Source organism: Sceloporus occidentalis, unplaced genomic scaffold (assembly GCF_023333645.1).
Source record: "Sceloporus occidentalis isolate IW3139 unplaced genomic scaffold, rSceOcc1.0.p SCAF_3, whole genome shotgun sequence".
Classification (NCBI taxonomy): domain Eukaryota; kingdom Metazoa; phylum Chordata; class Lepidosauria; order Squamata; family Phrynosomatidae; genus Sceloporus; species Sceloporus occidentalis.
This window is the reverse complement of record NW_028316983.1, coordinates 220,643,758-220,658,559: the sequence shown is the minus strand read 5'-3', so window position 1 is coordinate 220,658,559 and position 14,802 is coordinate 220,643,758. Positions and strand designations below refer to the sequence as shown.

The 14,802-nt window shown below is 39.8% G+C and overlaps 1 protein-coding gene across 2 annotated transcripts in view; it reads left to right on the top strand.

The window, feature by feature from the left end:
* The first annotated feature begins 455 nt into the window (after positions 1-455).
* The window catches only part of STK3 (serine/threonine kinase 3), a 161,826-nt gene continuing 147,479 nt past the window's right edge, over positions 456-14,802 (top strand). The window contains exon 1 of one of the 2 annotated variants that reach the window (XM_089517701.1): positions 456-531. In XM_089517701.1, the coding sequence (XP_089373827.1) occupies positions 485-531 (47 nt within the window). In that variant the 5' untranslated portion in view covers positions 456-484. Of the gene's footprint in view, positions 532-2,439; positions 2,580-14,802 lie in introns of those variants that run through there. The other variant, XM_089517702.1, reaches the window with a different exon arrangement.

The following is a 14,802-nucleotide window of genomic DNA, read 5'->3' as shown; positions in this document are numbered from 1 at the left end:
GCACGGCCAATGTAACTTGCTGTGATTTTTACAAACTCATGCGCAGTGAAGTAAAACCACAGTCCTTTGACCAAGTACACACTTCTGAGAAGTACAGTTGAACCCGAGGGCAAATACATTTCTGCCATCTGTCTAGGAATAATGTCAAAATGTCCTCCATTTTGATCATGCCTAAAAAACATGAATTTATATTAACATTTTTAAAAAACCCTCAATTTTTTTTGCACGTCCTCCATTTTTAAAAATGTGTCCTACATTTGAAAATGTTGACCTACATTTGTCCTACATTTGTCCCGGTTTGGAGCTCCTGACTTATGGCAACCCTAGCTACAAAGGAACAGCTTACAAATTGTTAATGGGACAGTTCCCTGCCCTCAGGCTTACAATGTAAAAAGACGTGACACAAAAGGACAAGGGAATGGCAGTGGGGAATGGGATCAAGTCCAGTGGTTCTTCTCTCTCTCCGAGGCCCTTGCAATGGAAGATGGACTGGTCTGGAGGGATACTCTGGGCTAGGCCTGATGAAGCTAGGTTAGACTGGATGGCCCTTAAGGTCTCTTCCAACTCTATGATTCTACGCTTTCTTCACTGTCCAGATCTCACATCCATACAGGATGATGGGAAATACAGTGGCTTGGTCGACCCTCACTTTTGCATTCTTTACACTTTAGGATCTTGTCCATTTTTCTCATTCCTACTCTTCCCAATCCTAGCCTTCCTCTAATTTCTTGACTGTAGTCTCTCTTCTGGTCGACATTTGATCTGGCCATGTACAGTTGACCCTCTTTATCCATGGATTTTTTATCCACAGATTCAAGCATCCACGGCTTGAAAATATTCAAAAAAAGTATAATTTCCATATAGCAAACCTTGATTTTCCATTTCATATAAGGAACACCATTTTGCTATGCCATTACATTTAATGGGACGTGAGCATCCACGGATTTTGTTATCCACAGGGGCTCCTGGAACCAAACCCCAGCGGATAACAGGGGCCCACTGTATTTCTCTGTAAAATTAACATATTGTCCACATAAATTAATTACATGATGCACATGTATCTGTTCTTATGAGGGGCCCTTAACCCAAAATACAGTTTTTTTGGCATCTCATTCAGTATATTATTATTATTATTATTATTATGGTTGTAAAGGACTGGCTTGGGATGTTGTTTCATTTTAAATTTTTATACAGTTTTATTTTTTAAAAATGTAATTTATTTTTAAATAGCTATCTATTTTAACACTGTAATATTTTAATTCCTTTTTAATGCACCTCTTTTCTATGTTTTTAATTGTTTTGTTCTTTTAATATTGTGACGCCGCTCTGAATCCCAGTTATAGGAAATGAGTGGGATTCAAATAAATAAATATAATAATAATAATAGTTTGTTTGTACAGCGCCATAAGTTTACATGGCGCTCAACAGACACAATCAATTCAAAACATTAAATCCTGCCAGGGCCGTATAATCTAAGGAATAATAAAATATATAGTAATTATAAACAAATTATGTGGGTAAAGTGCATTGCTATAAAAGCAACTAATACACATAATCAAATATAAAATTGAATGAACGAATGAAATCTGAATTAAAGGCTTTCTTGTTTTCTAAAGCATTTTGAACTTTATTTTAATACTCTTTTTATAATTTTTATATTTGAATTCATTCATTCATAGAAATATAATATTATAAAACAACATTAAAATAAAAGTTCCAAACGCTTTAGAAAAACAGGAAAGCCTTTCATTCAGACTTAAAACTAACATGAAAAGAGGCTGTTATCATCATCATCATCATCATCATCATCATCATCATCATCATCATCATTTTATTTATTTATATTTATATTTCTCCAATATAGGGACTCAGGGCAGGAAACAACAAATTTAAAACAACAAAACTTTCAAAAACAAAAGCATATATATATATATATATATATATATTAAAATAAATATAAAAAGTTTAAAAAATCTTTATTAAAATGTAAAATGTGTTTAAAAAAACTATAGAAAAACTCTATACTAAAGAGCAAAACTTTCCAGCCCCCAGATTGTAGGGCTTCCCTTACAACTAGGGACTTTTTCCTATTCTGCTTCAGGCAGCACAGTATGAGGGGGCGGCCCTGACTTTAGAAATTAAAAAAATGATATATAATATATTTCTTCCAAAAGCTGCCTTAACTAGAAAACTACATTTCCCAGCATGCCTCCCTCCCATCCTACATAAGGGACCTGGAGTGACAACGTCATCGTCCCTCCGCCAATGACGTCATCCCCTATCGCCGGCCCTTGCAGAGCCATTGAGCCGCTTATTACTTTTTTTTAACCGGGCCTTAAGGAACTTTCTCTTCCGCTTTTTGGCATTTTTCCTGACTGACATTCGGGAGGGCCAATAGTCGTACACCACCCACCCTGTCGCAGCCAATCAGAGGATGGAGGGAGGAGCTGTGAGGAGGGGAAGTCTTAAAGGGCCAGCAGCAGAATAAAGTTGCGAGGAGAGTTGCGTGTAAAGGAGATATTTGTTGCAGGGCGGTATAGCTCACCTTGGCGGAGGATGGAGCAGGCGGCGCCTAAAAGGTAATAGCTGGCTCTCCTGTCTCTCCCAGAAGAGGCCGAGGCTTCGTTTTGGGGACTAGAGAGGAGGCCTGCCTAGGCCCCAAACCTTGGGGAGCCTCCTTTCTTTCAGGTCCAAAGCCACACTGCAGAAATAACCCAGTTTGAGACCGCTTTAACTGCCCTGGCTCAGTGCTAGGGAACCCTGGGAACAGTAGTGTTTGTAAGGCATTGAGCTTCCTCTGTCAGAGAGAGAACTCTGGAGCTACAATGAAACTACCATGATGATGATGATGATGATGATTATCTTATGTACCGCCTTTCTCCCAACGTAGGGACCTAAGGCGGCGAACAAAAAGTATAAAACAATACAATTAAAAACAGTACAAGAATATATATATATATATGTGTGTGTGTGTGTGTGTATTTATGAATACATATTTATGTTTATATATATATATATATATATATATATATATATATAATGTCCATCTATATATCTATAAATATATATATATTTAAATATATATATGTCCATCTTTATATATGTCCATATATATATATATATATATATATATATATATATGTCCAGATGGACATAAATACACCACAAGTGTACACAGATCCATGAAACAGTTTAGAGAGCATCTTTAATCATAGTCAAAACTATGAAGTAATTAAAAAACAAAATACAATAAGAGGGAACTGTTACAGATTTTTATGTTTATTTACTTAAAACCAAGTAAGGCGGGGTATGTATAAATAAATAAATAAATAAATGTTATTATAAATAAAAGCAAAAACCATGCAGTAATTCCCTAGCATTGAGCCAGGGCAGTTAAAGCGGTCTCAAACTGGGTTATTTCTGCAGTGTTGTTTTGGACCATGTGCCCGTTGTTGTTGTTGTTGTTGTTGTTGTTCTTGTCCTGTGCCTTCAGGTGTGTTTTCAAGGCAATCACTCTCTATGCAAGTAAATGTAATCCAAGTAGTGTCTGGTCCAATGAATGTTAAGATATATTTTTATATGTATTATGTTCAATTATTTTCATAGAATGTACACCATAGGCATGTTTATTTTATCTATTTTAATCGATTGTACATACGTACAGCTCCATGTAAATTTACAGCGCTTTGTAAATAAAGCTTAATAATAATATTGATAGTGTGGACTGGACTTCTGTCAGGTAAGCAAACCCATGCCTGGTGAAACGTCAGGAATAAACTCTTCTAGAACATGGCCAGATAGCCCGAAAAATCCACAAAAAAGTATGGATGCTGGCCACGAAAGCCTTAGACTTTACAAACTGATGCCTGTCTGCCCAAAATGTTTTTTAAAAATCAGTTTTGTGATGCTCTAGAGTCTAGATCAATGTTCTAGAGCAGATCATTAAACAGAGAGTCTGTGATCATCTAGAAGGCAATGCCATAATCACAAAAACTCAACATGGGTTTCAGAGAAAGAAGTCATGCCAGACAAATTTTATCCCTTTCTTTGATAAAATTACCAGCTTGGTAGATGAAGGGAATGCTGTGGATATAGTATATCTTGATTTCAGTAAGGCCTTTGACAAGGTTTCCCATGACATTCTTGCAAACAAGCTTGTAAAATGTGGGCTAGACAAAGGAACTGTTAAATGGATCTGTAATTGGTTGACCGGCCGAACCCAAAGGGTGCTCAACAATGGCTCCTTTTCATCCTGGAGGGAAGTGACCAGTGGGGTCCCACAGGGCTCTGTCCTGGGCCCAGTGCTATTCAACATCTTTATCAATGACCTGGATGACAGAATTGGGAGCATACTTATCAAATTTGCAGATGACACCAAATTAGGGGGAATAGCTAATACCACAGAGGACAGGATCAAGATTCAAAATGACCTGAATAGATTAGAAAGCTGGGCCAAAGCTAACAAAATGAAATTCAACACGGAGAAATGTAAGGTACTGCACTTAGGGTGGAAAAATGAAATGCACAGATATAGGATGGAGGACACTTGGCTGAATGAAACTACGTGTGAAAGGGATCTGGGAGTCTAAGTAGACCACAAGTTGAACATGAGTCAGCAGTGCAATGCGGCAGCTAACAAGGCCAATGCGATTTTAGGCTGCATCAATAGAAGTATAGTGTCTAGATCAAGGGAAGTAATAGTCCCACTCTATTCTGCTTTGGTCAGGCCCCACTTGGAATACTGTGTCCTGTTCTAGGCACCACAGTTTTAAAAGGCTGTTGAGAAACTGGAGCGTGTCCAAAGGAGGGTGACTAAAATGGCGAAGGGTCTTGAAACCAAGCTCGATGAGGAACGACTTAGGGAGTTGGGTATGTTTAGTCTGGAGAAGAGAGCGTCAAGATGTGATATGATAGCCCTGTTTAAATACTTGAAGGGTTGTCACACTGAGGAGGGAGCTAGCTTGTTTTCTGCTGCTCCAGAGACTAGGACCCAGAGCAATGAATGCAAGCTCCAGGAAAAGAGATTCCACTTCAACATTAGGAGGAACTTCCTGACAGTAAGGGCTGTTCAATAGTGGAACACACTCCCTCGGAGTGTAGTGGAGTCTCCTTCCTTAGAGATCTTTAAATAGAGGCTGGATGGCCATCTTTTGGGGATGCTTTGATTGAGATTTCCTGCATGTCAGAGGGTTGGACTGGATGGCCCTTGCGGTCTCTTCTATGACTCTATGCCCTTTTTGTTGTGTGCCTTCAAGTTTCTGACTTACGACGGCTCTAAGGTGAACCTGTCATTGGGTTTTCTTGGCAAGATTTGTTCAGAGGCCGCTTGCCAATGCCTTCCTCTGAGAGACTTCTCACACTGCACTGTTACAACACTGTTATCCCACTTTTAACTGCTATGGCTGCCTCCTGTGGCATTCTAGGGTTTGTAGTTTATTGAGGATTGCACTGTGATGCTGGAGAACAAGGTTTGATTCCCTGCTCGGCCATGTAAACCCACTGAGTGACCTCAGGCAAGTCACACTCTTTCAGCCTCTGAGGATGGCTGTGGCAACCCCCCCTCTGAAGAAACTTGCCAAGAAAGCCCTGTGATAGGGTCCTCAGAAGTTGGAAATGACTGGAAGGCTCACAACAATAAAAACTAAGAGGTTTACTGAAGCCTAAGAGAATTCTAAACGTCCCTCCCTTAACTGCAAATCCGAAGTGGAATAGTAAAGCTATAACACTGTCCATTTTCCTGAACGGAGACTGCGTGATCCAAATCAGTTTGATAGCTTACTTCCACTATCGGAGATACGGATCGTTGCGATTCTAAAAAAGAAAACCGCTAAGGGATTCAGTGCCAAATGGACTGGTTTAAATGGGGTTTTGGGTTGCCCCCTTCCCCCCCTGCAAACTGCAGCAGGTAGAATCAGTGCAAGTCTGAACTGCATGGAAATAATCTGGGTTCCAAAACAGGTTATTTTGTAGTGTAAATGTGACCTCTGACAGCTTCAGTTTTCTCATCTTGGCTTCCAGGGAGAGCTCAGTCTTGCTCTGTACTAGAACCTATTTCTTTGTATTTTGGTATTCTCAACAATCTTCTCCAGCACTGCATTTCAAATGACTTTATTTTCTTCCTGTCTGCTTTCACATCCATACATGGTGGCAAGGAATACGATTGCTTTGACTGTACTCACTTTGGTGTTCAGAATTCTACCTTTGCACCTTAGGATCTTGTCCAGCTTTTCCATAGCTAGTCCAGAAGCCAAGCCCTAATTGCCAAAATAGAAATCTGTTGCTAAAAGTGCTCTCAGCAGAGTGGCCCTCTGCTCCTCCCAGCCTTACTGATCCCACGAAGAACCAAAACTGTCTTGGGTGTGTAAATACACCCTGTATATTTGTACATGTGTGTAAATACACACCTGTTACACACATCCCTGCTTCCATCCTCTTTTGCATGTGAGAAAACTACATTCCCTATGGACCTCTCCAACTCCTTTTAAATAAATCATGCTCCACATCATACTCTTATGCCAACCCCACATTCCCACTTCTATCCTCTTCATGTCTTCAATCCAGAATTGCTATCATCCCCTGACTTTGTGTGTGTGAACACTAATGTTGCTAGATGATGCTCACTTATACAGGCACAAAGTGTGGATAGTGAAATCTTCCCATTTGCCATTCTCTGTTTTTCCTGGTTGAGATATAACAGTGTGGTTGGAGGATATTAAAGCATAACAACACCACATTGGGTTAATTTATTGATGCTCTCTTAGCCTGTACTACTGCTTAAGCCCCACTGAGAGCTAGAGACCTCCCACACAGACCCATCTATGGTCCACATAAGAATGGGACAGAAAGTAATCTTTCCAGCACACGTACCACCCATTTTAGACCTCCCTGCTGGTTCTTCCCAAGGGGTAGGACAATGCATTTTCCTGAATTTCCTTCACTGGTTTTCTTGAAGGAGACCTACTGAGACATTTGACCTCTGTCACACGAAGGGGTATGGGAACCTCTGTTTATCACGGTTATTTTTCAAAGTACATGTATAAAGTGGACATACATTCTGGTTTTAATTAAAGCATGGTTAAGGTCAGATTACATTGCTAGCTTTCATTTATCCTTTTACAATAGCTGTGGAAGAAATGTGGTGGCAGAATAAACGTGTAAGTGATGGGATTTTAAAAAACATTTTGAGAACCCTATTACACACTGTAGTGCTTCAGTAGATTATAGAAGATGAACATCACATTTATTGTTGTACTGATGTAGGAACACTCTCATTGTCTCTGTGCTCATTCTTAGGGTGGAACAGATAACACTGATGTATCTTAAGCTACCATTTTTTTCATTTGACTGTTCCCAAAGCATATTTGCAATATGAGACCAAATGCTAAATCTGGGTACATAATCTGTTGAGTACTGTACTCTGAATTCTCTTGTCCCTATAAAACAGGTGAAATAGCTGAGAAAATTTGAGGGATTGTGATTCTGACACGCAGGTGCTTCTTCATTGGGATTTACTCAGGTTTTGTATATGCCTCCCATGTATAGGTTTGCAAACAGAATAAACACTAAATGAAATGTGAGGCCAGGTTTCATACAAGATACCGTATATTGTTAGCATGAGGTTTCATACAAGATACCGTATATTGTTAGCAGGTAAAAACATAGTGTTTTTGTTATTGGTGATTTTTCTACATTCATGGGGGTCCTGTGCCCCTAACCCCAGCAAATGTGGAGGGACGAGTGTATTCTGCCATGGAGACAATGTGGAGGGACCACTGTATGGTCCAAAACACACTGCAGAAATAATCCAGTTTGAGACCACTTTAAATGCCTTGACTCAATGCTAGGGAATTCTGGGAACTTTAGTTTTATGAGACATTTAGCCTTCTCTGTCAGAGAGCTTTGGTGCCACAATAAACTACAATTCCCAAGATTCCCTAGTAATGAGCCAAGGCAGTTAAAGTGGTCTCAAACAGGATTATTTCTGCAGTGTGTTTTGGACCTTACAGTGGTCCCTCCACATTCACTGGGGTAAAGGACCCCCCTGAATGTGGAAAAACTGCAAATAAAAAAAAACACACTATTATTTTTAACTGAGAGATAACATCTCTAGGAATCTCTTGGTCCTGCACTGCAACTCTGTGGCCAACAGCTGCCAGAGGTTGATCACAGAATCATGCTTGAGGACCTACAAATGCCTAGAGAAGTGTTTTCTCTAGGAATGTCTAGGTTCTCCAGCAGAACTCTATGATCAACTTCTGGCAGAGTCGTGCTGGAGGACCTAGAGATTCCTAGAGAGAACATATTAATCAAAACCGTGAATAATCAAATCTGCAATAGTCAAAACCGCAAATATGGAGGGCTGACTGTAGTTTCTTCCCAAATAACAGCTGCAAGCTAAAAAGTAACTTGGAGCTGTTAGATTTCCAGCAATGATGTGTGCTTTTTTCCATACATATTCTTAAAATCTATGTTGTAGTCATAGCAAGATATATTCATAAGCTGCCAACACTGCTGCCATCATTATGGGTAGCCAAGGAAGTTTCTGAAGTTCTGTTATTGTTGTTAACTATCTGCCAATTGACCCCACTCACGGCAACTCTGTAGATGAGACATCTCCTAGCCCCCTATCCTCCACTGCTCTACTTAGTTCTTGCAGATTCACGCTCCTGACATCCAAGATAGAATCCATCCATCTCGCATGTGGTCTTCTTCGCTTTCTGCTACCCTCTACCTTTCCTAGCATTATTGTCTTTTCTAATGATGTGCTCTGCTCTAGAAAGGCTCTGGGAGGAGTGATATAGAGCTAGTCTGCTAGTTCCGCCCCCTAGTGACTCACAGATGTGACTCACTGAAGCTCCACCCCCTCTGCAACAAGCACACTTTCCCTAGAGTTTAAAAAAAAATTTAAACAGTCACCACTCAAAATGGCTGCCCAGCTACCTCTCTCCTCCTCTCTGTAGCAGGGACTGCTCTGGAAAGGCTCTGGGAGGAGTGATATAGAGCTAGTATGCTAGCTCCGCCCCCTAGTGACTCATATATGTGACTCACTGAAGCTCCACCCCCTCTGCAACAAGCACACTCTCCCTAGAGTTTTTTAAAAAATTAAACAGTCACCACTCAAAATGGCTGCCCAGCTTCCTCTCTCCTCCTCCTCTCTGTAGCAGGAACTGCTCTGTAATAGGAGCACTACAGATATGGTATTTGCCCTTATACAACTGCAAGAGAAATGTAGAGAGCAGAACAAAGGACTCTATGTAACATTTGTTGACCTCACCAAAGCCTTCAACACTGTGAGTAGAAAAGGTCTGTGGCAGATCCTTGAACGACTAGGAGGCCCTCCCAAATTCCTCAAAATGATTATCCTGCTACATGAAGGCCAGCAAGGTCAAGTCAGATATGGTGACTGCTGTCTCGGAGCCCTTTCTAATAACTAATGGTGTGAAACAAGGTTGTGTTCTCGCTCCAACTCTATTTACAATCTTCTTCCGCATGATGCTCCAAAGGGCTATGGCAGATCTCGAAGAAGAAGATGGCATTTATATATGCTACCATACTGATGGTAGCTTGTGTAACTTAAACCTCCTGAGGGCTCGCACTAAGACTCTAAACTATCTAGTCCGTGAGCTGCTTTTTGCTGACAATGCTGCCCTTGTTGCCCATATGGAAGCAGCTCTGCAGCATCTAATATCTTGTTTTGCTACAGCTGCAGAACTTTTTGGACTGGAAGTCAGTCTGAAGAAAACGGAAGTTCTCTACCAGCCAGCACCACAGGAAGAACACTACCATCCTCACGTCACTGTAGGCAAATCTGTGCTTAAGTCCGTCCTGCAGTTCGCCTACCTGGGAAGCATCATCTCCTCAGATGCCAAGATTGATAAAGAGATCGATCAGAGATTAGCAAAGGCATATACATTCATCCCTCCATATTTGCGGATTTGATATTTGCAGATTTGATTATTCACGGATTTGATTAATATTTTCTCTCTAGGAATATCTAAGTCCTCCAGTGCAACTGTATGGTCAACTTTAATTAAAAGTTGCACTGAAAGACCTAGAGATTCCTAGAGAGAATACTCTACTAGAATTTGTAGCTCCTCCAGTGCAGTTCTGTGGTCAGTGTCTGTTGGACATTGAGCACAGAGTTGCACTGGAGGACCTAGAGATTCCTAGAGAGGTGTCCTCTCAGGTAAAAATATGGTGTTTTTGTTATTTGCTGTTTTTCCATATTCACGGGGATCTTGTGTCCCTAACCGTAGCAAATATGGAGGGACAAGTGTAGTGTATTTGGAAGGCTTCACAAAAGAGTCTGGAGTAAGAGTCTGTATAGAGCCATTGTACTGTCTATTCTCCTTTATGGATCTGAAACATGGGTCACCTATTGCCAACACCTACGACTCCTCGAACACTTTCATCAGCGCTGTTTACGCACAATTCTAAATATACACTGGAATGACTATGTGACAAATGTTGCTGTCCTTGAGCAAGCAGGGATCACTAGTATTGAGGCCATGCTATTGAGGACGCAGCTGCGCTGGGCAGGACACATTTCTAGGATGAAGGACCGTCTCCTCCCAAAATTAGTATTCTACGGTGAACTCGCTATGGGTCAGTGTAAGAGGAGTGCTCCAAAGAAGAGATACAAGGACTCCCTGAAACAACATCTCAGGCTCGGCCAAATTGATCACCAACAATGGTCCACCCTGGCCTCGCATCGGGAGGCATGGAGACACACTATCCATGATGCTGCATCCTTTTTTGAAAGCTTACGCCGAATGAGTCTCGAAGAGAAATGACAACGCAGAAAGAACCACAACCCGGAAACATCACCCAAGGAGAATTTCTGCTGTGCTTTCTGCAACTGGACTTGTTTATCTCGGATTGGCCTTTTTAGTTATCAACGCACTTGTAGAAAGCGCGGGATGAGTCCTTCCTGAATCTTCGTTCGCAAAGCAAAGCCAGAGAGAGATAGATGTTCAACATTAAGCCTACCTTTGCATTTTCTTTTTGACCTTCTTCAATAATTGTTCCATGTTTGTGATGTGTTCCACTAGTAGTATGGTGTCATCACATATCTTAGATTGTTGATATTCCTTCCTCCTATCTTTACTCCTCGTCTCCGTATGACATTTTTATCTTTGTGTGATATTTTCTACATATAAGGTGAATGAGTAGGGTGATAGAATGCAGATTTGCCTGACCCCTTTGGCAATTGGGAACTATTCTGTTTCTCTGTATTCTAGTCTAACCATAGCATCTTGTCCTGAGTACAGATTTCTCATCAGGTGTAGAGGCACTTCTACGTGCTTAAGAGCCATCCATAGTTTTTTGTGATCTATGTAGTCAGGTGCTTTGCTATAGTCTATTAAGTACATGCTGATTTTTTTCTGGAATTCCTGTGTATTCTCCATTAACCACTATATGTTTGTTGTGTGTTCCCTAATGCATCTTTCTTCCCTGAACCCCATTTGCATCTTTGGGATTTCTCTCTCCACGTATGACTGGAATCTGTGTTGTAGAATTTTGAGCATAATTTTGCTTGCATGTAAAATTAGTGCTATGGTCCTATAGCTACCGTAGTACAGTGGAGCCTTGCTTTACGTGGGGGATCCGTTCCCGACCCCCCCCCACGTAAGGCAAATTCCGTGTACGCTTGAGCTTGTGGCGGTGTTTGCTTGCGGCAGCCATGTGCGCCATGCGCTTATTATTATTATTATTATGGAGTGGGTGCACTGTATTTTGTGTCTCCTTTTTTGTGGATGGGGTTTTATATAGATCATTTCCAGTTTGTTGGCCACCATTTTGTCTTCCATATTGGCATTTATTGGTTAACAACACAAGTTGATTCTCTCTGTGTGGATTGTAGCAGTTCAGTTGAAATATCATCTGTTCCTAGTGATTTATTTTTCCTAATTTCTCATAGTGCAGCACTCACTATGATTTTAGAATTTGTGGTTCATCTTTTTATGGTTCTTCAGTTCATGTGTCATTCATTTCTTCATCTCTTTTATATGTACATAATTCTTTTGGAAACTGCTGCAAATTCTGGCTATTTGTACAAGCTTGTTCTGTTTATATTCATACAGAATATAATTCATACAGAATCAGGTAAACAAGAGGGTACAAGACATAAGGATTCATAGAACAATATTTTCATGTTCAATACTAAAAACCACCAAAATAATACTAATAATTGGTATGTTGTAATGGACTGAAAATGGAAAGAAGATTCCCAAAATGAGGTGCAAATTGTAGCCCATCAGTAGAAAACCAACTTCTCTCCAGATGATTTAAACTACAAATCAGTAATCATAATCACTCAGTGTAGGTTTGCAAAGAGTTTGATTCAGTCTAAATTAAGCATGTTTTAGTTCCACTAAAGTTAGGGGGACTTAAATTAGTCATGTACCTTGTCCTGCCGTTTTTGCTGGAACTGAAGCGCAATTAACTTAGTTTGGAGCCAACCAAAAGAGAACAACAGCAAATTTAAAACACTTTAACACGGTTTATAGACACAAGCATCTGAAGAAAGTACAGGTTGAGCACCCCTAATCCGGAAATCCAAAAACCTCCAAAACCCAAAATGCTTTGAATATATCATGTCATAGCAACATGATGCTTTGAGGCTTTGATTTTGGGATATTTTGGAGGGTCTAGGATGATTAATCATAGCCAATTCATTGTGGCTGCTTCAGCATGGCTGGTTTGGCACAGATGGTTGATGGTGGCCCTTTCAGTGTGGTTGATTGAGTACAGCTGTTTTAGCACCAATTGGAGAAGATGAATCAATGCTGATCTTTCAGCATGGCAGTTTAAATAAGAAGTTGTTTCAGCACTGCTCTCCCACCAAGCCATATCAACAGAGGCATTGGAGTAGCTGAAGATGGTCATATGAAATGAAGTGAGTTGGGGAGAGTGTAAGGGAATGAGTGGAGAAGATGGTCAGATGAAAGAGAGTGAGTGGGGAAAGCCATTAAATGGTAGCGGGTGAGTGGTGAAGACAATCAGATGAAAGGCCATGAGTGTGGAAAACTGATAGTAGCTAATCGGCCGCTCAGATGGTTGTGTTGAAATGGGTTTGGTGATAGAGCAGCTCTGAAACAGTTGCTTGTTTAAATTGCTGCAGTGACAAAGCAGCATTGAATTGTCTGCTGTGACTGGTGCTGAAACGGCCACCATGATGAATGAGCAATATTGAATCAACAGTGCTGCTGTGATCAGTCATGCTGACATGGCCGTGATCAATTGTCTGTGCAAAACCAGCCATGCTGAATTGGCACTGGCAAATCTTCCATGCTGAAGCAGTGGCAATCAACAGCTGCAATAAATTGTCCCATTCTGCTCTAGCCCCAGATCTGTCTGAAGCCTTATACATGCAGTTAAAGGTACATACTATGCTACTTGTGTTCCAAAATCCCCCAGAATTCCAGCTCCAAAGCACCTCTGGTTCCAGGTGTTTCAGATAAGGGGTATTCTACCAGTATAATACTAAAATGGTTTGTGTCTTGCACTGTTCAGCAGTGTAGTTGGGCTTGCTTTATAACAAGTAAAATATAAGTAGAAATTCCCTAGTACCTTGTAGAAAGTACTAAGTTCTGCAACTAAATAAAAAGATTCCACATGTGTGCTATAGAACATTAATGTGGAGTACAATTTTAGGATGCAGAAATTGAATATAAATATACCCAACCTATCTATTATTTAAGATGTTTTACAATCAGTTTTAAATTGCATGAGCTTTTTCCCTTTGTTCATCATAACTTATTTTTAATAATGGGAAATCATGTATCAAGCCAGTAAGCATGGTCTGAATATAATATAATATAATATAATATAATAGCATTGGTAAATGAAGTTGGATGATAAAAATAACCACTTTCATTTGTGGTAGAGTTGTAAGCACTGAGAACAGCAAATGGCATTTAAATTTTGAGTGCACTCCTTTTTTCAAAATACTTCTTTCAGTAGTATCATAACTGTTATTTCAGACTAAAACATGTGAATTAGTAACTGCCAAGAGTTTTCACAGTTCATTTTTCCTTTCCCGCAAAACCTATATAAAGTTGGTTGTTACAATTTTTCTTCATTTAGGCTTCTTTAAACATGAGAACTGCCTACAATTTCCATATATATATATTCTCTTCTATTCTTATGTTTTTAAATTAAGGAAGCTGTTTGTTTTTACATGTGGTTATAAATATTCAAGTATTCATAAGCAATTTGTTCCCTTGTAGAGTAGTTGTTTTAACTCTGTTTTTTTGGGTTGATTGCCACTTTTGGGGATGCCACTTTTAATTTAAAATGAATTGGGCCTGATAAATGTCTGCAACAAATCATTGTTAACAAGCAAAGAGACAACAGAGAAATTAATGGAAATTTGCTGGCTTCATTTTGAAATTAAATGCATTTGTATTTAATACTTACTTTGACATGTAGGATATGTTAAGAACTCCTGTCTTGGTTAGCATACTTTCAGAATCATTATAATACATGATGTAGTCAAGGAGATTCAAGGGATTGAATGCATGAAAAGATTTGTTTTTTTAAAAAAAATATTTGGCAAATATAACTGTGTGGGATTGGGTTGTAGGAAGAGGTACAGTTTAGAATTGATCGCAGGGCAGTGCATTTTTGGCAAGCCAGAGATCTGTAAGCTTTGTAGCATAAAGAGATGTATAAATACTGTACTACAGTGTGTATTATTGGATAAGGCACTCTCTAGCTCTGTATTTCCATATGGATTGCCTTAACATTGTAATTACAGATAATAATCACCTTGAGCAAAAATGCTTGTCTGAGTTTGTT